Source organism: Nannospalax galili, unplaced genomic scaffold, assembly GCF_000622305.1.
Source record: "Nannospalax galili isolate Female #2095 unplaced genomic scaffold, S.galili_v1.0 scaffold1251, whole genome shotgun sequence".
Classification (NCBI taxonomy): Eukaryota; Metazoa; Chordata; class Mammalia; order Rodentia; family Spalacidae; genus Nannospalax; species Nannospalax galili.
Window position 1 is genome coordinate 210,644 of NW_008329321.1, and position 22,726 is coordinate 233,369.

General features: G+C 42.2%; 1 protein-coding gene across 1 annotated transcript in view; it reads right to left on the bottom strand.

The window, feature by feature from the left end:
• Positions 1 to 22,726, bottom strand: part of Zbtb11 (zinc finger and BTB domain containing 11) — a 50,906-nt gene that overhangs the window by 20,550 nt on the left and 7,630 nt on the right. The window contains exons 2-3 of the mRNA XM_008835744.3: positions 14,208 to 14,443; positions 12,884 to 13,115 (exon numbers count right to left, since the gene is read on the bottom strand). Coding sequence (XP_008833966.1) covers positions 12,884 to 13,115; positions 14,208 to 14,443 — 468 coding nt within the window. The remainder of the gene's footprint in view (positions 1 to 12,883; positions 13,116 to 14,207; positions 14,444 to 22,726) is intronic.

Sequence of the window (22,726 nt, forward strand, 5' to 3'; positions counted from 1 at the left end):
TCTCTCTCTCTCTCTCTCTCTCTCTCACTCTCTTTCTCTCCTCTCTTCTGTGACCTCCACCATGGGTCAATCACTAACTACCCCCTTAAGCTTAACTTTAGAATACTGGAAGGAGGTCGTGGAGCGGGCCCACAACTTATCAGTGGAGGTCCGAAAGAAGAAGTGGCAAAGTCTCTGTTCCTCTGAGTGGCCCTCTTTTGAAAAAGGATGGCCAAGGGATGGGACTTTTGATCTTGCTACTATTTTGCAGGTTAAGGAATACATTTTCCATCCAGGGCCACACGGGCACCCGGACCAGGTGGCCTACATAGTCACCTGGGAAGACTTGGCTCGGAACCCCACATCTTGGGCATGACCGTTCCTACCTCCTCGGGGAACCGGAGAATGATCAGGGCCCCCCTAATCCCTCTGCTCCCCTAAGTCTCACTTCCTCCCTCCTACCCCTTCAGTCTTCCTCTGAGAAGAAGCAGAAACCAGTCCTCCCCGAGGACCAAGCTTCCCTAACCCTCCTTGATCCCCCACCTCCCTATCCTCCTGCGCAGGCACCTCTACCTCAAGAACTACCTCATCCATCTCCTGATTCCACTGAACCTGATCACTCCTCCCCACCATCTAGTAGACTCCGCCTGAGAAGAAATAGAGGGGGCCCCTCTGATGGAGCTGGGACTGTCTAAGCTTTTCCTCTGCGAACTGTAGGGGATCAGATCCAGTATTGGCCTTTTTCAGCCTCTGACTTGTATAATTGGAAAACTCATAACCCCTCTTTTTCTCAGGACCCTCAGGCTTTAACTGCTTTAATTGAGTCTATTCTTCTTACCCACCAACCCACTTGGGAAGATTGCCAACAACTCCTCCAGGCACTTCTAACCACAGAGGAAAGACAGCGAGTCATCCTGGAGGCCCAGAAAAATGTCCCCGGGCAAGATGGGAGACCCACTCAGCTCCCAAATGAAATAGACGCAGGATTTCCTCTGACCAGACCCAACTGGGACCCTGAAACCGTGGCAGGTAGGGAGTGTCTCTGTCTTTATCGGCAGACTCTGTTAGTGGGTCTCAAAGGGGCCGGAGGCGCCCAACCAATCTGGCAAAGGTACGTGCTATAACCCAGGGAGAAAATGAAACTCCCGCAGGATTTTTAGAACGTCTGATAGAGGGATATCGGATGTATACCCCTTTTGACCCCACAGCCCAGGAGCGTCAGGCGGATCTTATTATGGCCTTTATAGGACAATCAGCTCCTGATATCCGTGGTAAGCTCCAGTGGCTAGAAGGCCTTCAGGGGTACTCCTTACAGGATTTAGTAAGAGAAGCTGAGAAAATTTATAAAAATTTTGGCCACAGTAGTTCAGGGAACAGGACCAGGACCAGGTAGGAACCTGGGAGACAAGAAAAGGCCCCGAGTGGATAAAGACCAGTGTGCCTATTGCAAGGAGAGAGGACATTGGGCTCGAGAATGTAAAATAATGGGATGGCAAAAGGAGTCCTTACTCAGACTCTGGGACCCTGGAAAGGGCCAGTGGCTTATCTCTCAAAGAGACTGGACAATGTGGCCGCAGGCTGGCCCCCATGCTTGAGAATCATGGCGGCAATAGCATCCCTGGTAAAAGATTCAGATAAACTCACTATGGGTCAGCCCCTGACTGTTATAACACCACATGCAGTGGAGTCTATTATTAGACAGCCTCCTGACAGATGGTTGTCAAATGCCAGAGTGACCCATTACCAGGCATTATTATTAAATCCAGAAAAGATCAAGTTTGGTAGCCCTGCCACCTTAAACCCTGCCACGCTGCTACCAACCCCCCAGAAAGACACTGAGATTCCCCATGATTGTCAGCAAATACTTGCGGAGACCCATGGGACCAGAGAGGACCTCACCGACCAGCCCCTAACAGATGCAGATGTCACCTGGTATACGGATGGGAGCAGCTTTCTGCGAAACGGTGAACGTAAGGCAGGGGCAGCGGTGGTCAATGGGGAGAAAATAATTTGGGCCCAAGCTCTGCTGGCCGGAACTTCAGCCCAATGGGCTGAATTAGAAGCCCTAACCCAGGCCCTAAAATTAGTAAAGGACAAAAAGGTTAACATTTACACCAACAGCTGCTATGCGTTTGCCACAGCCCATATACATGGGGAAATTTTCCGGAGGTGGGGACTCCTCACCTCGGCTGGTAAGGACATTAAGAACAAAGAAACAATAGTGGCCCTTCTGCAAGCCTTGTATTTGCCTAAAAAGGTCAGCATTATCCATTACCCTGGACATCAGCGAGACCAGGGGCCAATTGCTCGGGGGAATCGGATGGCAGATGAAACTGCCCATCAGGCAGCAGAAGGTACTTACATTCTCTACACCCATTCAGACCTTGAGGCTGAAATTGAGGCACAAACAAAGGAGGGAGATGCTTCTTTCATTTATACTGAACAAGATCTGGAACTCGTTCAGAAGCTCAATGTTACTTTGGACCCAGAATCTAAAATATGGAAATATCAGGACCAAATCATACTGCCCCAAAAGGCGGCCCTTGAGTTAATCTCCCAACTCCACCAGTGGACACACTTAGGACACAAGAAACTAAAGACATTACTAAAAAGAGAAGAACAAATCTATTATTTCCCAGACCTTAATCAACTAGTTCAGAAGGTAGTGGGAGATTGTGTCTCATGTTCCTTGGTAAATGCAACTAGGTCAAAGGTCCCATCTGGCAAGAGAGAAAGAGGGACATGACCAGGGACTAACTGGGAAGTAGATTTTACTGAAGTACTCCCAGGAAAATATGGTTATAAATATCTTTTAGTGTTTATAGACACTTTTTCAGGGTGGGTTGAAGCTTTCCCCACCAGAAAGGACATAGCTCAGACTGTGGTAAAGAAGCTGATGGAAGAAATCTTCCCTCGATTTGGACTGCCCAAGGTAACTGGATCTGATAATGGCCCTGCCTTCGTCTCCCAGGTAAGTCAGGGAGTGGCCAAAGCATTGGGGATTAATTGGAAATTACATTGTGCTTACAGACCCCAAAGTTCAGGACAGTTAGAAAGGATGAATAGAACCATTAAAGAGACCTTAACCAAATTAGCTCTAGAGATTGGCACTAAAGACTGGGTACAACTCCTGCCTCTAGCCTTATTTCGGGCTAGAAATACTCCTGCTATACATGGCTTAACCCCCTATGAAATCCTTTTTGGAGGACCACCCCCTGCACTCGATATAACCTTGTCCCCCTTGCCCTCTTCTTTTGATAACCCCAGCTTAAAAACAAGGCTCCAAGCCCTCCAGATCATCCAGAACCAGGTTTGGAGGCCCTTGGCTGCAGTCTACCAGCCTAATGATCCACAAATGCCTCATTCCTATCAAATTGGAGATCAGGTGTACGTGAGAAGACACAACGTGAAAACCCTTGAACCACGGTGGAAAGGACCCTACACAGTTCTCCTGACTACTCCTACGGCCCTCAAAGTGGACGGAATCTCAGCTTGGATTCACATTTTCCCCGTCAAGAGAGCTCGGACTCAGGAGGACACTGGAAAATGGCATCTACACAGAACATCCAACCCTCTAAAAATAAGACTCTCCAGAAATTCCTAATAATTCTATTTGTTTATAGGCTTGTCCCCAGTTATGGAAGTCCCCATCTCCCTGTGCTGACCACCTGGCGGGTAATTAATCAAATGGGTATTGTAGTGTTTGAAACCCACAGGATGACACCAAAGGGCACTTGGTGGCCTATACTGTATCCAGATTTGTGTAAATTAGCCTAGAACCAGGTTTGGAGGCCCTTGGCTGCAGTCTACCAGCCTGGTGGTCCACAAACGCCTCATTCCTATCAAATTGGAGATCAGGTGTACGTGAGAAGACACAACGTAAAGACCCTTGAGCCACGGTGGAAAGGACCCTACACGGTTCTCCTGACTACACCTACGGCCCTCAAAGTAGACAGAATTTCGGCTTGGATCCACGTTTCCCATGTCAAGAGAGCTTGTGTCTCTCACCTTAGCAATACATCTAGGAGCAGGGGTGGTGGCAGGGGTGGGAACTGGAACCGCAGCCCTAATACAAGGACCACAATATTATGCAGACTTACAAAAAGCTGTAGATAAAGATATTAAGATAATAGAACAGTCAATTACCCTCCTGGAAAAATCCCTAACCTCTCTCTCAGAAGTAGTACTACAGAATAGAAGAGGGCTGGATCTGCTTTTCCTCAAGGAAGGAGGACTCTGTGCAGCCCTAGGAGAAGAATGTTGCTTTTATGCTGATAACTCTGGAGTTGTTAAAGATTCCATGTCTAAGCTCCGCCAGAGATTAGATAAAAGACAAAAAGAACGTGAATCCACACAAGGATGGTTTGAAGGATGGTTTAATAAAAGCCCCTGGTTAACTACCTTAATGTCCACCCTAATAGGTCCCCTGGTAATTCTTCTCCTTCTTTTAACTTTTGGACCATGTATACTTAATAGATTGCTACAATTCATTAGGGACCGATTATCAGTGACTCAGGCTTTGGTCCTTACTCAACAATACCATGCTCTAAACAGAACAGAAAACCTGTAGATTTTAGGATTAAAATCTTGTCACAAGAAAAAGGGGGGAAATGATGGAATGTAGGGTACCCCAGTCTGGGGGTCCTACAAGTTAACAGTGCTGTAGCTAGGAAACACTCCACAAGTTAAAACTAGGAAAAACCTATAAGCAAGCAATCAGAAAGGCCTAGCCAAGTGGCTTGTGAGAGTATGGGACATGGGAGCAAATGACATCATTCTAAGTCCTTCAGAAGCTTCAAAGCTGGGTTATATAACCACCCATCCATCCTTGTGATATAGGCTGTTCAAACTAGGCCAATTTGGCTCAAAAAAACCAAAAATTTTTAAAAAAAGAGAGAAAAATATTTGTATGTCAAAAAATTGAGACCCAAAAAAAAAAAAAAAAAAAAAAAAAAAAAAACCCTAAAATTAAAGGCTAGGGCTGGTAGAGTTCCTGCCTAGCAGGAAGCCCTAGGTTGATTTCCAGTGTCACAGAAACAGGTGTGATGGTACAGCCCTATAATCCCAGCACTCAGGAGCTGGAGGCCGGAGGATGAGAAGTTCAAGGGCATCCTCAGCTAGATTAAGACTAGTCTAGGATACATGAAACCCATCTCCAAATAACAAAAACAAAACCCACTAAGATTTAAAGCAAGGGTTACTAAATAGTTTCTGAAATTAGTCAGATGATAAATACTGCAGGTCATAAGGTATCTGTCACAAGGCACTCTATCAGTGTTTCACTTTCAATAGCCTTTTAAAAAATATTTTGTTATTTTTATTTTATGTGTATGTGTGTATTGTCTGCATGTAGGTAAGTGTACCCATGTTGTGCAATTCCCACGGAGGAATGAAGAGACTGTCAGATTCCCTGGAACTGGAGTTATGGACAGCTGACCGCTGAGCCATCTCGCCAGTCCCCCTTACTGAACTTCCAATAATCTGTTCACGAATATAGAGTGATAATTATCACTACTGTTTTCTTACCCTTCAGTTGTGAACATTAAGGATTAAAAATGGCTACTGAAGCCAGGCGTGGTGGTGCACACCTTTAATCCCAGCACTAGGGAGGCAGAGGCATGCGGATCTCTGTGAGTTCAAGGCCAGTCTGGTCTACATAGTGAGTTCCAGGCCAGCTGGGGCTACAGAGAGACCCTGTCTCAAAAAGACCAAAAAAAAAAAAAAAAAAAAAAGGCTACTGAGGGGCTGGAGAGATGGCTCAGGGGTTAGGAACACTGGCTGTTCTTGCAGCACCCACATGGCAATTAACAACTGTCTGTAACTCCAGTTCCAGGGGATCCAACAGCCTCTTCTGTCCTCCGCAGGCACTGCACGACACAGGTGCACTTAGCTACACGCAGGCAGTACTTGCATACACATAAAATTTTAAAAATACATATTTTTTTTAAAAAGTAGTTCAGTAAGGCTGAAGTGTAGGTCTGGAGTACAGCACATGTACAAGGATTTAATTCTGTTTTGTCTTTCCCCTGTACAAAAAAGGTGCTGTGGTGGTTTAAAAGAGAAATGTCCTCCATAGCTTCAAGTTGGTCCCAAGCTGGTGGCACTGTTTGGAGAGGTCACAGAACTTTTAGGAGTAGCAGCCTTGCTGGGGGAAGCATGTCACGGGGGCGGGTTTTGAGAATCCATAGCCTTGCACCACTCCCAGCTTGGGTTCTGCTTTGCGTTTATGACTGAAGAGATGAGCTCTGAGCTTCCTGCTCCTGCGGCCATGCCTAATGCTTGCTGCTTCCCCACCATGATGAATTCTTGTTTTTGTTTTATTATTTTGAAACAAGGGTCTCAACTATGATGGATTCTTATCCCTGTGGAACTATAAGTCAAAACAAATTCTTCCTTCTATAAGTTGCCTTTGGTCATGGTATTTTATACCAGCAGCAGAAAAATAACTAATACAAGTGCATATCTTTCTGAAAATGTTTTGAATTTTATTTTATTTTTTTGGTTATCAAAGATGCTGGCATCTTCACACGTGTCACTGTACTTTGTTCTCATTCATTGCTCTCTCCTACCACCTCCTTTCCCCTTTCCTCCTCCCAAATGTGCCCCTGAACTCATGTCTGTGTGCTCCAGTCTCCCTTGACCTCTTTCTCCCTTCTAGTTCTGTTGACTAGTGAGCACACACATATATCAAGATACACACACTTTTAAATGTAGATGCTGCATGTTGTCTTTTACTTGAAAACAAAATTACAACTACAGCTAAAGAATCTCTCTTGTTGGTAATATTGAAAACCTGAAAGTGAATCTCAGAAAAACAGACTTGGTGAAATAACTGACAGAGAGTAGGCAATGGCTAAAACTCCCTGTGAAATAATCTGTTCTTAACTAAAATGTGATAGAATAAAACCTTATGAACAAAAATTTTATGTGAAAAACTGACACTGGACAATTATACTTTGTAAAAATGAGGGCCATAAAAGAAAATTCCTAATAGTAGAAGATACCATAGGCAGCATTTGATTTGTTTGAGACAAAGGCAATGGAAATGTCAAAATAATAAAATTCATGAAAAAAATGACTTTGGGAGAATTTGGGTTAAAAGAAAGTGGAATTTAGATACTTTATATAGAAAAATAGATCAAATAATAAAATTTGCTTAACATAATTTGATTAAAAAATTCTTGGCAATACTGATATGACTAAAATGACTGGATTTATATGTTTCATATATAATCTTTCTTTCAATTAATTTTTAGTCCACTGAGGCATGGTAAGTGACCAGACAGCCCCACAAAGAAAAGTGACGCTTCCTCCCTCAGCAGCCATCAACTGCCAATAGCTCGTCAGCTAGGGAAGGGGTCTTGGTGGTCCCTCCCTCATCCATGATGGAATTTTTAATGTGGCCTTGTTATGCAGGTAACCATAACTGCAGTGACTTCATGTGTGCAACAGCCATGTCAGGTCCACAAGACAGCATTTTACTTCACAGCTCTCCTTCCTATCCTCCATTTCTTACATTCTTTTCAGACCCTCTTCCACAATGTTCCCTGAACTTTGGGATGGAAATTGATAAGAGAGTCTCATCTATGCTCGCACTCACAGTCACTTGGTATTTTTGAGTCTGGTTTATTTCATTTAACACAATGATTTCCAGTTGCATCCATTTTCCTGATTTCATTTCTCTTTATAGCTGCACAAAACCCTACTGTACATTTTCTTTATCCATCAAGTTGTCTTGATTGACATCTAACTTAATTCCATTAATAGTGCAGCAATAAACGGGGGTGGTACAAGTATTTGTGTGGCATGTTCACTTACAAAATCATTCTGGTATATACTCAAGAGTGGAGTAACTGGGTCATATATGGTAATTTATTTTCAGAGTTTTGAAGAACCTCCATAATGATTTCCATAGTGGCTACAGGAGTAAACTTTTTTTTTTAATTTTTTTTTTTTTTTTTTTTTTTTGAGACAGGGTCTCCCTGTAGCCCCAGCTAGCCTGGAACTCACTATGTAGACCAGGCTTGCCTTGAACTCACAAAGATCCACTTGCCTCTGCCTCGCAAGTGCTGGGATTAAAGGCATGCACCACCATGCTCAGCTACTATACTTTCTTACCAACAGCTAGTAAGGGTTTCTTTCTCCACATTCTCACCAGCATTTGCTGTCATTTGTTTTCTTATGATTGCTCTTCTGGCTGGGTCAAAATGGAATCTCAAAGCAACTTTCATTAGTCTTTCCCTAATAGCTAAGAATGTTGAACACTTGAGTTCAAGTACTTTTGGCCATTTGTATTTCTTCTTTTGAGGACTGTCTCTTCATTCACATAATCCCATTCACTGATCAGGTGATTAATTTTTTTGGTGTTTGTGTAGTTCTTTATATATTCTGGACTTTAATCCTAGTCTGATGTATAATTTGGCAGAATTTTTTTCCCATTTCTATAAGCTGTCTCTTCGCTGTTGGGTTTTTTTCCTTTGCTTTTTGGAAGCTTTTCAATTTCATGAAATCACATTTGTCAATTCTTGGATAATTTCTTGTGTTACTGGAATCCTTTTTAAAAAGTCCTTACTTGAACCTTTATCTTGGAAGTGTTTTCTCTTAGCAGTTTCAAAGATTTGGATACATTAAGGTCTTTGATCCATTTTGGATTGATTTTGTGTGTGCAGGGTCAGAGATACAGATCTAGTGTTCTTCTACTTGTCCAAATCCAGTTTGCCCAGCACCACTTGTTAAAGTGGATGTTTTTTCTCCAAAGGGTATTTTTGACAACTCTGTCAAAAATTAAGTGATTCTGACTATGTGGGTTAATTTCTGGGTTCTCCACTCTATCCCATTGTTATACATGTCTGTTCTTGTGCCAGCATATCACGCTGTTTTTGTTTCTATGACTCTATACTAATACTCCAGATCAGGTATAGATCAAGTATTACGGTTCACCAGCACTGCTCTTTCTGCCAAGGATTGCTTCTGCTATCTGGAATGTTTTGTTGTTTCCAGATGATTTTCACAATTTGTTTCTCCAGTTCTTTAAAGAAATGTCATTGAGATTTTGGTGGCAATTCCATTGAATGTATAGGCTGCTTTGGGTAATAGAGCCATTTTCACAATATTAATTTTGCCAATCTTTTGGCATGGCAGGTCTTTTGATCCTCTAGTGCCTTCTCACTTTATGCAGTTAAGTAGATATTCTTTTTAAAAAGTATTTATTTTTATGTGTATAAGTGTATTGCCTGCATGTGTGTAAGTGTACCCGAGTCATGCAAAGCCTGAGGAGGTCAGAAGAGGGCATCAGATCCCCTGGAACTGGAGTTATGGATGGTTGTTAGCCAACTTGTGGGTGCTGGAAATCGAACCCAAGTCCTCTGCAAGAGCAGTCAGACCCTCAAGCAGATGCTCTGTTTCCCCCTTCTCATGCTAAGTGTTTTATTAAGGCATACTGTTCTAGACTTTGCTTTTCTCATATAATAACATATCCTCCTAAAACACGAAAACAAATTACCTTACAGAGGCAAGAAAATTTTCCCACAACAGAATTAACATGTTTATAAATGACTCAGTATCTAAAATAAATGGTATGTTAAAGATATTGCAAGGAAAAACAGTGCCACAGGCCTTTAGTCCCAGCACTCAGGAGGTAGAGGTTAGGTGGATCTCTTAATTTCTGGTCCAGGCAGGGCTACACAGTGAGACCCGGAGGAGGGGGGGGGAGGGGGGAGAGGGAGAGGGGGTGGGAGCGGGAGAGGGAGAGGGTGGGACTGGATGAATCACTTAGAATCCTCCTGCTAGAGGTAACAGGCAGATTAATAGTTTGTTTTTACCTGTAGTTCTTTTACATAAGCATTCTACAGACCATTTTTTTCTCTGGGAAGCAACTTCTCTGGGACCTTGTGAGGGACAGAGTTACTGTTTCAGTAAGAAAAAGAACTTCCAATTCTACAAAGGGAACACAGCTTCAGTTCTGTAGCTCCCTGCTGGAGGAGGGGGTGGGGGAGGCAAGGAACACTTCCATAAAGTAAGCCAGGTAAGACATAGGCAATCCTATTCTCACAACAAACCTCCAGTAAATGGGTCAGCAACAATGGAGAGAAATTGCATTTCACCACTTTGTAGGATTCAGGAGGCAGAAGCTAAGCATCATCTTATGAGAGAACATACTGTTAAAACCTGAGCTCCCTTGGAGGCCAAGAACAAGGAACCACCACAGGTCAGAAGGCCTCAGTCTGGCCTGACATAGCCCCAGGGGAAAGGAATGTCCAGGTGGTAGTTGTGGACACTGACAAGCCAAAGGGCATAGGTGGCAGAAGGGTAGGTCATAGCAGGTAAATCCATAGTGAAAGACAGCTTTGCCCTGGGAGCCTACAAAGATATCTTATCAACTGAAAATGCTGGTGCTTGATCTGGAGCCATCTTTTTGCCATTCATTACTGTAGAGCCCCAGAACTCTGAAGTCCTAACAGCATACATCTATCTATATTCTGATGTCCCTCTGATGGCATCTCTCCTGCATGGTGAATAATACTCTGGAGGACATGAAAATACAAAGACAGGTCCTGCTCTACCTGTACCTATCAAAGTGCTGTGATTACTTCCCACACTCCCAACAAATCATGTGACACCCCCAAGCTAGAACATTAGCCACTCCAGTGGATATGATCTGTGGAGTTTTGAGATGAGAGACTCTGATCAGCCCACAGACTAAAAGCTAAGTGTGACCATCAGAGGGCCCTACACAAAGGAAAACTATAAATGTGAAATCATCTTGGTTATTAGACATCTGTCCAATACATACTCAGCAGACATGAATCACAAGACAAGAATCCACAATTCTCTACTGCAATCTCCAGTCTTCACAGACTCAGAAAGAAGAAGCTAATCTAGTTGCCACCCAGCCCTTATCTGTTTGTTTTGTTTTTCCAAGTTCTAGGGATAGAATCCAGGGCCTCGTGCATCCTAGGCAAAATGGCTGTGTATCCCCAGCTTCTTTCTCTCTCTAAAGTCTCACTAAGTTTCCTTTGCTGGCATTGAACTCATTATATAGCCCAGGCGGGCCTTAGCCTCCTGAGTAGCTGGAATTACAGGCCTGTGCCACCAAGATGGCTCACTTTATCCTTTTTAATTCTTATTCCTGGGGCTGGAGAGATGGCTCAGTGGTTAAGAACACTGGTTGTTCTTGCAGAAGACCCGGGTTCGAATCCCAGCACCCATATGCTAGCTAACAACTGTTAGTAACTCCAGTTCCAGGGGATCTGACAGCCTCTTCTGTCCTCCACAGGCATTGGATGACATGGGTGCACTTACCTACATGCAGGCAATACATGCATACACATAAAATAAAAAAATAAATAAAATTTAATTCTTATTCCTTTTTGACACATGTGATTCCATACACGCACGCACGCACACAATTTGCGTGTATTTACTTTGCTGGGGGAGAGGGGGAAATATATGCCATAACATACATCTAGATGTCAGAGAATGTGGGTGCCAGGGATTGTTAGCAGGCAGGGAGGAGGTAGGTATCTGCTAAACTATCTCACCAACATGCATCCCCAAAACCTTTTTGTAAACTATGTGCTTAGCAGGACTTTGACTTTATTGTGTTTTTTTAAACTTAATTTTTCTTTTTTTTTGAGGCACGTTCTCATTGTATATAGCCCAGGCTGGCATGGAACTTGTTACACTGAGGTGTGTTCCACTATGCTCAGCCAAAACACTCAATACTTCTACCTGCAGTTTCTGTTTAAGAAATTGAAAATGAAATTTCACAGTGATAACGTAATGCAAAAGTCACGGTAAGTTTATAAGAAAATGTATAAATGAGGCTACAATTTAGTTCTTCCTAAGTTTTCATTTTCGACCTCCTAAGTCAACATGTAAATACCAGCAAGGTCAAAAGAAAATCAAGCTATTCATTTACAATAATGTGAAGAGGAATCAATCATCTGGCATTTAATTTATTTATTATTATTATTTTTTGGTCCTTTTGAGACAGGATCTCCCTACAGCCCCTGCTGGCCTGGAATTCACTATGTAGACCAGAGAACTGCCTGCCTCTGCCTTCCAAGTGCTAGGATTAAGGCTCACACCACCATACCCAGGGGGATTTTTATTTTTCTACAGTAACAGTTTGACCTAATGAATTCTAATGACTAATCTTTTTCTTTCAGTGCTAATGATGAAACTCAGAGCATTTTCAGCCCTCTAGTGACTAATCTTAAAAAACAAACGAACAAGGGTCGGTGGTGCAAGCCTTTAGTCCCAGCACTTGGGAGGCAGAGGCAGGTAGATCTTTCTGAGTTTGAGGACAGCCTGGTCTACATAGCAAGGTCCAGGCCAGCTGAGGCTACAGGGAGACCTTGTCTCAAAAAAGACCCCCCCCAATTTTTTTTTTTTTTCATTCAGTGTAATACTGATTCAGTTGTAGATTTCTGTAACTCTACTGTTAATTATCAGTGGTAGGAAATGACAACCTTCTCCATAACTACTTTAGAAATTTTGCTTAAAAAGGACTTGTTCATCCAAGTATGGTGGTGTATACCTTTAATCCCAGCACTTGAGAGGGATTACAGAGGTAGGCAAATCTCTGTGAAATCAAGGCTAGTCTGGTCTACATAGTAAGTTCCAGGCCAGCTGGGGCTACAGGGAAACCATTTCAAAAAGAAGAAGAAAAGCAAAGCGAAGCGAAGCGAAGAAGAGAAGAGAAGAGAAGAGAAGAGAAGAGAAGAGAAGAGAAGAGAAGAGAAAAGAAAAGAAAAAAGACCCTTTTAAGTTGAGGTTAGATTAGCCTGGGTTTTGAAAATGGGCCTCCACTTTAACATAAATTCTGTTTGGAAAATACATGCACATCTCTCTTCTGGATATCTGTATTAATAAAAAAGAATAAGTATTAGAAAAATCTTACCAGAAAGATCCACCACAGCCTCATGACTGGAAACAGCTCCTTTCTCAATAAAAAGATCTCTAAAATATTCGCTATTAGCTGATAAAACAGATTTATGAGCTTTGTACTCTTCTCCTTCAATTAATAATGTAACATCACAGAACTGGTTGGAAAGTCTCTGCTCATTCAGCTGTTTCAAAACAGCCTGGCAATGTTTTGGAGAAGAACGTTTTACCACTCCTTTGGTGTCAACCTGTCAAAATAAGTTTGAGATCAAGAGCTATGTTATATATCACCTATACTTTTCACCCTTAACAAAAAAATCTATTCCTTTTTAACATGTGAGGAAATAATTTTTATACTTTGTTAAGTAAAATATATCATTTTCACTATTTTCTGCCATGTTTATTTTACTTGACCTAGCAAAAACCTGGTTTTTTTTTTTGGTTTTTTTTTTTCGTCTTTTTGAAACAGGGTCTCCCTATAGCTCCAGCTGGCCTGGAACTCACTATGTAGACAGGCTGGTCTTGAACTCACAGAGATCCTCCTGCCTCTGCCTCTGCCTCCCAAGTGCTGAGACTACAGGCATGGGCCACCATGCCCGGTCAAACCTGTATCTCTTTGATGAATTTTCTTTCTAGTCAAAATTGGATAATATATGAAAATATAGGCAAAAACAAACAAACAAAACAAGAAAATCTAGCTAGGGAGCTAGGGATGTAGCTCAGTTGGTAGAGTACTTGCCTAGCTAATATAAAGGCCTGTATTTGATCCCAACACCGTATAACTACATGTGGTAGCACATATCTCTAATTGCAGCATGGTAGAGGCAGGAAGATCAGAATTTCAAGGTCATTCTCAGCTTTATAGTTATTTCAAGGCCAGATTGGGCTATAGGAGACCCTATCTCAAGATCAAACACCCTAATTAGAGTAATTACCTTGCCACATGACCCACAGCCTACTTTGGGAAAGTATTCTGTGTATCTGTACCAATATATCATTACAAAAGGGAGGAGTTGTTAAAAGTAGCAAAAACTAACAAGAAATTAATTAAGAACTTATAGGATATTAAGCTGAGTCTAAAGAATACTTATGATCAATGAAGAGTGTGTAATAGTATACATTTAGCTTGTATAACAACATAGTAGACAATCTGTCTTAATAGCTTTACTTTAGACACACACACTTGCTTAAATCTTCAATTTCAGCACTAAGTCAAGCAGTGCCAGTGACTTGAAAAAAAAAAAAAAAACTTGATCAAGACTGAAATACCACACTAGTTACAATAAAATGTTAAAGTTGGAAAAAAGCAATGTTAAAGTTGAACAGAAAGCACCACTTACAAATACGAGTTCATGTTTAGATACTGGCTTTTTTTTTGAAGACTTGGAAGCTGCTGTTGGAGGTGAAGTAAAGTTGCTCAGGTCATCTTCTGATTCATTACTTTCTTCTCCAGATTCAAGGTCCAATCCCAATTCTTCCAACATTTCTGAAGCATCTGATATTGGACGGGAACGATCCAGTTTCTCCTGACATTTGCTACATTGTTTAATGTAATCTTTGACTTGTTTTAATATACCTTCAGTCAAAAGAAAATTAACAAGTTAAATTTAGAGGTGTTTCTACTTGAAAACTGAAGAACATACCATTGAATATGTACACTAAATTTATGTTCAAATGCATACATGCAAGCACAGTCATGCTTAGGAAGAAGGTGGAGTAACTTCTTCAGATTGTGAAACACATTCCAAAAAAGTATGTAAACAATGGTTTCCATGCTGAGACAGACTTTTATTGTTTATTCTCAATTATTCACTTTTCCCAGCATGAGATGATATACAGCCCTCCCATTTCTATGTGCATTACTGTGAGTTCCAGGCCAGTCAGCTATATGGTAAGACCCTGTCCTCAAGAAAAAATTTAATAAAAGATTTAAAAACACAAGGCATCCAAACCAGGTGGTGGCGCACGCCTTTAGTCCCAGTACTTGGGAGGCAAAGGCAGGCAGATCTATATAAGATGGAGGCCAGCCTGGTCTACATAGTGAGTTCCAGGCCAGCTAGGGCTACAAGGAGACCCTATCTCAAAAGACCAAAAAAATAATGATATAAGCCAGCCTGTGTTACAAAGTGGTGTCCAGGCCAGCAAGGGCTACAAGGAGGCCCTATCTCAAAAAACCAAAAAAAAAAAAAAAAGGCATCCAGGCAATAGAAACTGCAGTTACAACTGCTGTTTTGTCAGTTCCAGTTACAATGATGCTTTCCTTAGGTACATGAATGACATGTATGATAGTGCTACAGCCTACACCATCGAGATTCATGGAAGTACATTCTGTGATATTCATACAACCACAAAAATCACCTACAAATACATTCCTCATTACCTAGAATGTAATCCTGTTGTTAAATGATTCATGACTATGTGACACCAGTACTCAATTGTCTTGATCTTTACAAATGATTTATTATGGTTCATGCCATAGTAACTCCTCTATCCCACTAATAGCAGATTTAACCTTAACATTTGTTCTGAACAATGGAACATGGATACACTGTATGTCATGTCTGGGAAAAAGTTTTAAAAGGTCATCAATGTTTTTAGCAGTTCTCTGAACATAGGTTCTTTAACCCAGATGCATAAAAGGACAATTGATGACAATTTACACTCTGAAACAGTACTACAACCAAAACTTATAATGAATCTAAAATAAATCTTTTGATCTTGAAAATTATAGGAGCTCAGGGCTGTGTAAAATGACAGTGTATATAATAATGCATGAGCCAATGAAAGAAATCTGTTTTAAATTTCAATTTGTTGACACCGGGGGATTGCCACAGTTCCAAGCCACCTGGGACTACACAGTGAGCTCCAAGCCCTGTGTTAAAGTGAGAACCTGTCTTTCAAAAACAAAAATCAGGACTGGGCGTGGTAGTGCACACCTTTAATCCCAGCACCTGGGAGACAGAGGCAGGCGGATCTTTGTGCGTTTCAAGGCCGGCCAGGTCTACATAGTGAGTTCCAGGACAGCTGGGGCTACAAGGAGACCCTGAAAAAAAAAAGTAAAACCAGAAATGGAAGAGGAACCATTATAATGGGTGTCATGGAAACAAAATAGATCATAAAAGACCACTGCAAAAGCACCCACATGGCAGCTAACTGTTTGTAACTCCAGTTCCAGGGGATCCTACAGCCTCTTCTGTCCTCCACAGGCATTGCACAACACGGGTGCACTTATCTACATGCAGGCAATACACGCATACACATAAAATTAAAAAATAAAATATACAAAAACAAAAACAAAAAAAACTGCAACAACAACAACAAAAATACCATTTCCCTGGTGGAACCTGAAGGCAGTTTATTTGCTCAAAGGAGACACTCCTTAACAACTTCTGTTGCCCCTTAGGCCCAGGGAATAAACATTAAGAAAATAAACCACCACCAGGGCAGTATCCTGAATGCTGTTTCAGGTCCTGTGAGTGGAGCCTCAAACACAGACCAGAGCAAGATGGAGACAGAAGAGCCTACTGATTTCCTGGGCTCTCCAATGCAAGCAGCTTCTCCACAGCTGCCAAATCCCCAAGTGCATTCACCCTTCCTGAGTTCCCTGAACACCCCTCACCCCCGCGTGCCCCCAGTGCAACCAGGTCTCCAAATGCCCTAGAGTACTCAGTCCCCCTCCCCGAAGTTACCATGTCTCCCAGGCCCCAAAAGTCTCCAAGTTTCTCCAGAATTCCTGGGTTCCCCAGCCCCTTCAGAGCCCCAAGCACCCCACTGTGCTCCAAGGAGGCACTGGGAGGAATGCATCCTGTATGCCCAGGAGAAGCATGAGCTGGAAGAACAGTACCTGACCTATGGGGCTCATGGAGCTCTGACTGAAAGCAGAAAACCACGTCCAGGTATGGTTCAAGAACTCCTGTAGTAATTTTGCTAAGAATTTCCTGCAACATTTGCTGCAAGGAGCCAGAAGTGCCCTCAGTAGCCCCCAACCCCAGCCTCCAACACAACTGCCTCACCCCAGGAGTTCTAAAGATGTATGTGTATATTATATTACATGTTATACTTATGTATACAATACATACATATTACACACAAACACACATACACACAACACACAGTTAAGAGTAAATGAACTAGGATAATGAAGATCTTCCCTGTCTAGGGCCATAGCTCAGTTGGTAGAGCTCTTGCCTAGCATACATGAAGCTCTAGTTTCCATGCCCAGTACCACATAAATCAGCTACAGTGGTATTGCCTGCAATTCCAGCACTTGAGATGCAGGCAAGATCAGAAATTCAAGGTCATCCTTGGCTACAGAGCAAGTTCCAGGCCAGACTAGATTATATGAGATTCTGCTAAAAAGAAAAAAGAAAAAGAAAGAGAAGGAAGGGAGGAAGGGAGGGAGGGAAAATGGAGAAGAGCGAAGGGGAGGAGAGGAGGGAAAGGCAGACAGATTGATTTCTGGAGATGAACAGTGGTGGGTGACAGCTACACAACAATGTGTGAATGTACTTAATGCCACTGAACTGTTTTTAAATATTTTACTTATTAATTTTTATTTTATTTTATGTATATGCATATATTGTCTACATGTAGGTAAGTGCACCCGTGTCATGCAATGCCCACGGAGGACAGAGGACACTGTCGGATCCCCTGGGACTGGAATTACAGACAGTTGTTAGCTGCCATGTGGGTGCTGGGATTCGAACCCAGGTCTTCTGTAAGAACAGCCAGTGTTCTTAACCACTGAGCCATCTCTCCAGGCCATGAACTGTTTTCTTAAAATAACAGATTTTACATTATTTATACTTTATCATAATAGTAAATAATAAATGGATGTGAGAAAGACACATAAATATATATTATGTGTAAAAAAATTTTAGCCATAAAAAATACAGAATAATGAGCACTGCTATCAAAATGTCTATATCCAAAATTAACAAAAAGGAAAAAAAGCAATTTGTCCTAATTAAGCTCAGGTGTAGTCTTAAACATCTAAAATGATTCTTCACATTCATATATATTCTGCATATTACAAAGGTTTGAATAAAGTATTATTTGACTGTATAATACCCACCTGCCATGCAAGATGTGATGAACATGGGTACAAGAGTGGCATGATGGTGATGGGAGTAACCAACTGCTTTCTGATTACAGGTGAGGCCTGCTCAACAGGAGGGAATTCATTCCTTGTACTGTAGACCTGGTCAAAAGCCCATGGCAGGGGCTACAGAGGGAGCCTACTACTGTTGTTTTGCTAAACAGACAAGTTACCAAACTGCTTTCTAAGTATCTATGTTTATACCCATCAACGTTGGTCAGAGAACTCTTTTTGCAATGGGTAGGAGACACTGCAGAGACTCATAATTGGTCAGAGTGCTGACAGTAAGTCACTGTTGGGTGCTGAGCCCTAAATGAAACTTAATCCCAACAAGTCTCAGGAAATACCTCTGAAGAAGGTGCAGAAAGAATATATGACCCAGAGGATAGGGAAGAGTGCTGTGAAATGCTGTGTTCTAGACATGAAAAAGCTGTTACACTCATGATCTTGTGGTTGCTGAGTTAACCTGCCCAAGACCTGTAACAAGATCTAGCCAGTCCAGCATGGACAGGGGAGGGGTTCATAAGGCTCCACCCCTAGCTATGAAACTACTCAATTAATAGGTGCTGGGAAAGAGGGAGTCATTTTTTTTCCAGGTATGGCCAATGGTAGGTTGCCCATATATTCATGTAGGCAGCACTAATTGGACTTGGTGGGTTATTAAATAAAAAAGAAAGAGGACATAAAAGCTGGAGGGGCATGTGTTGGAGAGGTCTGGAAGAGTAAGAGAGGAGAGTTGGAGGTGGGTATGATCCAGATACAACACATATATGTATGAAACTGTTAAAGGATTTAAAATATTCAAGAGAAAGAAAAAAATAAATTGTCCAAGAATAAATTTTAAATTTTATTTTAAATGCCAGTTTGCTCCATTCCTGCTGACAGACCTGGGCTGCTCTCAACCTTGGTCATATAAGCTTCTTCTGACAGTGGACAGCAGTCAATGGAGAAATGCATAACTGGTCAAAGTGCTGAGAGCAAGAAACTTAGTTCTCAGACCTAAATGAGACATATATAATACCTCCACCATTAAGACTCAGAATATCTGCCTTTTAGTCCAAGCACTCAGGAGGCAGAGGCAGGTGGATCTCTGTTGAGCTCAAGGCCAGGCTGGTTTACATAGTGAGTTCCAGGCCAGTTGGGGCCACAGTGAGACCCTGTCTCAAAAAGATTTAAAAAAAAAAAAAAAAAAAAAAAAAAGAGTCACAACATCCATGAGTCAGTGAGTATAGAGTGAGTATAGCTGAAGACTACATAACAAGAAACAGTCCCAGACAAGAGAAACCTTCCTTTGCGCTACTGCTGGCCAGGGTAGTCCAAGACTCCCAAAATTACACAGGCTTTCCTTGATTGCCTCCCAGAGCTTGATGGTAAGACCCTATTGCTAAAGACAGGAGATACTTTGGACTCAGGCTTTGCAGCAATGAAGCTAGAACTGAGCTGGAAGCCACCTCCCCTGAAGGCCACCTCTCACAGCTTTGGAGGGCACTATGCAAGCTGGTAAGGGAGAACAGCAATCAACGGTCCAACCTGAGCTTCAAGGCCTAAAAACCACATCAATGACCAGCACAGCAAACGACATTGGTGCAGTAGCGGCACTTTTATCTTGGGGGTAATCAACAGTTACCTAATTGGACTTAAAGCGCACTCAATGGGAGGAAACTCATGCCTGGTACTGTAAACCTGGCCAAATACACCATAGCTGGAGAGGTCACAGATCTCAGAGAAAATCCCAGGGCTCTCATATCCCTAGACTAATGTAATTTCTTGCTATCTACAAAATATGAAACCTTAAATTTACAGACAAATATCCCAGTCACCACCGGTCAAAGAAGCTTCTTTTTCAACAGACAGATTAGAGCTACAGCACTGGTCACACACAGAAATTCTCTGTGAATTGCCCAAGCCTAAGTGGTGCATGTAGGCTGCAACCTCTACAACTAAGAGTCAGGGAACATAGAATAAGGGATGAAGAGAACACTAATGCATCTTTCAATTCTCATCAATGAAGCTCCCTCATGCAACAGAGGGCCAGGAACACAAAAGGCCACAAATGGCCAAAACTCAGAGAATGATGGCAGAGTGTGGGTCCTTGGACAGGACTCCTGTATTGAGGTCCACCCGTTCAGGACTCAGGACCATTTCAGAAGAAGGGGCAGAAAGATTATAAGAGCCAGGGAAGAGATGCATGACCATACGGAAACAGTCCTACAGGCACCTGGGACACTTTTCATTCACAACTACAGCAATGGTGTCAGCATGCACAAGGCCCATGACAATGTAGGCAGACAAAAACCCAGCACAGAACTGTGGAAATAACAGCAAGCCCCAATCTTAGTCAAAGAATTATTAGCAGCTGATTACTGCTGGGTGAGGAAGAGCTGATCTTCTTGAAGGGAGAGACTTCAGATAAACTGACTAAAGACCACTGGATGAACTTGCAACATCTTGGGACACTAACTTTATATAATAGGCCCTTAATACAAACAAAAGAATGTATGAATTCCAGTGGGGGGGTGACATGGGAGGGTATCAAAGGGGAAGGGGATATAAAGGTGATTTTATGTGTATGAAATGCACAAAAATTCAAAAAAAAATTTTTTTAAATGCACTCAGAACATCGAGGAAGAGGAGGCAAAAAGAATGTAAGAGCCAGAGAAAAGAAGTGCTGTGAAATCCTGTCTTCTGACATGACATAGCTATGGTTGCCTGCACAAGACCTACACATCTACACATGATAGAGCCTGCCAAATCCCAGCTTAGATGGGATAGGTTGTTTTTTTTGGGTTTTTGAGACAGGGTCTCCCTGTAGCCCCAGCTGGCCTGGAACTCACTATGTAGATAGACCAGGGTGGTCTTGAAGTCACAGAGATCCACCTGCCTCTGCTGGGACTAAAGGCACATGCCACCACGCCTGGCAGGAGAATCATTCTTAAGAATGTGATCACTGCTAGGTTTCCTATGCGCTAGTGGATGGCACCACACCCATGCACATATGAGCAGCACTAAATGGACATAGTGGGTATACTGCTTGGTTTCTGTCAACTTGATACAACTAGAGTCACCTGGGAGGAAGGAACCTCAATTGAGGAATTTCCTCCATCAGATTGGCCTGCAAGCATGCCTATGGGGCATTTTCTTGATTACTAATTGATATAGGAGGGTTCAATGTGGGCAGTGCCACCCCTGGACAGATGAGCTGGGCTTATATAAGAAAGACAGGTGAGCAAGCTAGAGGAATCAAACCCGTAAGCAGCAGTCTCTGCTTTAGTTGCTGCCTCCAGATTCCTGCTTGAGTTCTTGCTCTGACTCCCTCAATGATGGATTATGATGTGGAAAAATAAGCTAAATAAATCCTTTCCTCCCCCAAGCTGCTTTTGGTCATAGTCCATCACAAGAGGAAAGCAAACTAGAACAATGGGTGATTCAAAAAAAAAAACAAAAAAAAAAAAAACAAAGAAGGCATGACGATTGGAGGGGGATATTTTGGGAGAGCATGGAGTTAAAAGGGAGACTGGAGGGATAAATATGATCATACTTTGCTGTCTACAATGAGACAAAAATAAAGAAAAAAATAATAAAAAATAATAAAGTATTAACTGAGTTCAAGTAGCATTGGGGAAACTACAGAGAAAACAAGAATAAAGATGAAAATGGTTAAGAAAAGCTATGGGTCAGGAGCCAGGCGTGGTGGTGCACGCCTTTAGTCCCAGCACTTGGGAGGCAGAGACAGGTGGATATCTGTGAGTTCAAGGCCAGCCTGGTCTACAAAGTGAGCTCAGGCCAGCTGGGGCTACAGAGAGACCCTGTCTCAAAAAGACAGACAGAGACAGACAGAAGGAAAGTTAAGGAAGCTTGTCTGGAAGGGCCTCCTCAGATGACTGTGGAAGGAAAGGCACCTGAGGGAGGGAGGGAGGGAGGGAGGAAGGAAGGAAGGAAGGAAGAAAAGCTATGGCTCATATTTACTGCAAGGAAGCCAGGGAACTGTAGTAAAACTTGAGCCTTAGACCAAACTCCTAAGAAAGGCAGAGTTACTAGTAGTCAGCAGTAGGTCTGCCAATGGGGAAATAAAGAAGCCAGACAGAATATTAGCTAAAATCTACTTAAATTTGTCTACCTAGTGTTTTCTAAAGTTAGTTCACTATAAGATCTCCTTTTAAAGAACTGCACGCCTTTAATCCCAGTACTCGGGAGGCAGATCTCTGTAAGAACAAGGCCAGCCTGTTCTACATAGTGAGTTCCAGGCCAGCTGGGTTATAGGGAAAACCCCTATCTCAAAAAAATAAAATAAAATAAAATAAAATAAAATAAAAGCTAACTAACCTAAGGCTGTGGTGGTACATGCTTTGATCTCAGCACTTGGGAAGCAGAGGTATATGTTCTACATGGGGAGTTCCAGGCCTTCTAGGGCTACAGAAAGACTCTGTCTCAAAAAAATAAATAAATAAGCTAACATAAGACACAAAAATTTTACTTTATACCATGCCCTTAATCTACCTACAATGACTGCTAAGAATTAATATGATAAGACAAAAAAAAAAAACATGAAAGTACAATATTAACTCCTGGCATCTGTAGATTCTTAAGCGTAAGAGTCACTTTTACCCCTTTGGGTTAGACAGAATCACATTTAGCTGTATACCCGCTTCACCAGGAAGTACTCCTCTGCTTTCCTCTACAGCTTTGATACATTATACTTTTCCTAAAATTCATCAAAAATAATACCATTAGAAAACTAACAGCACATTTTATGAAGGTATA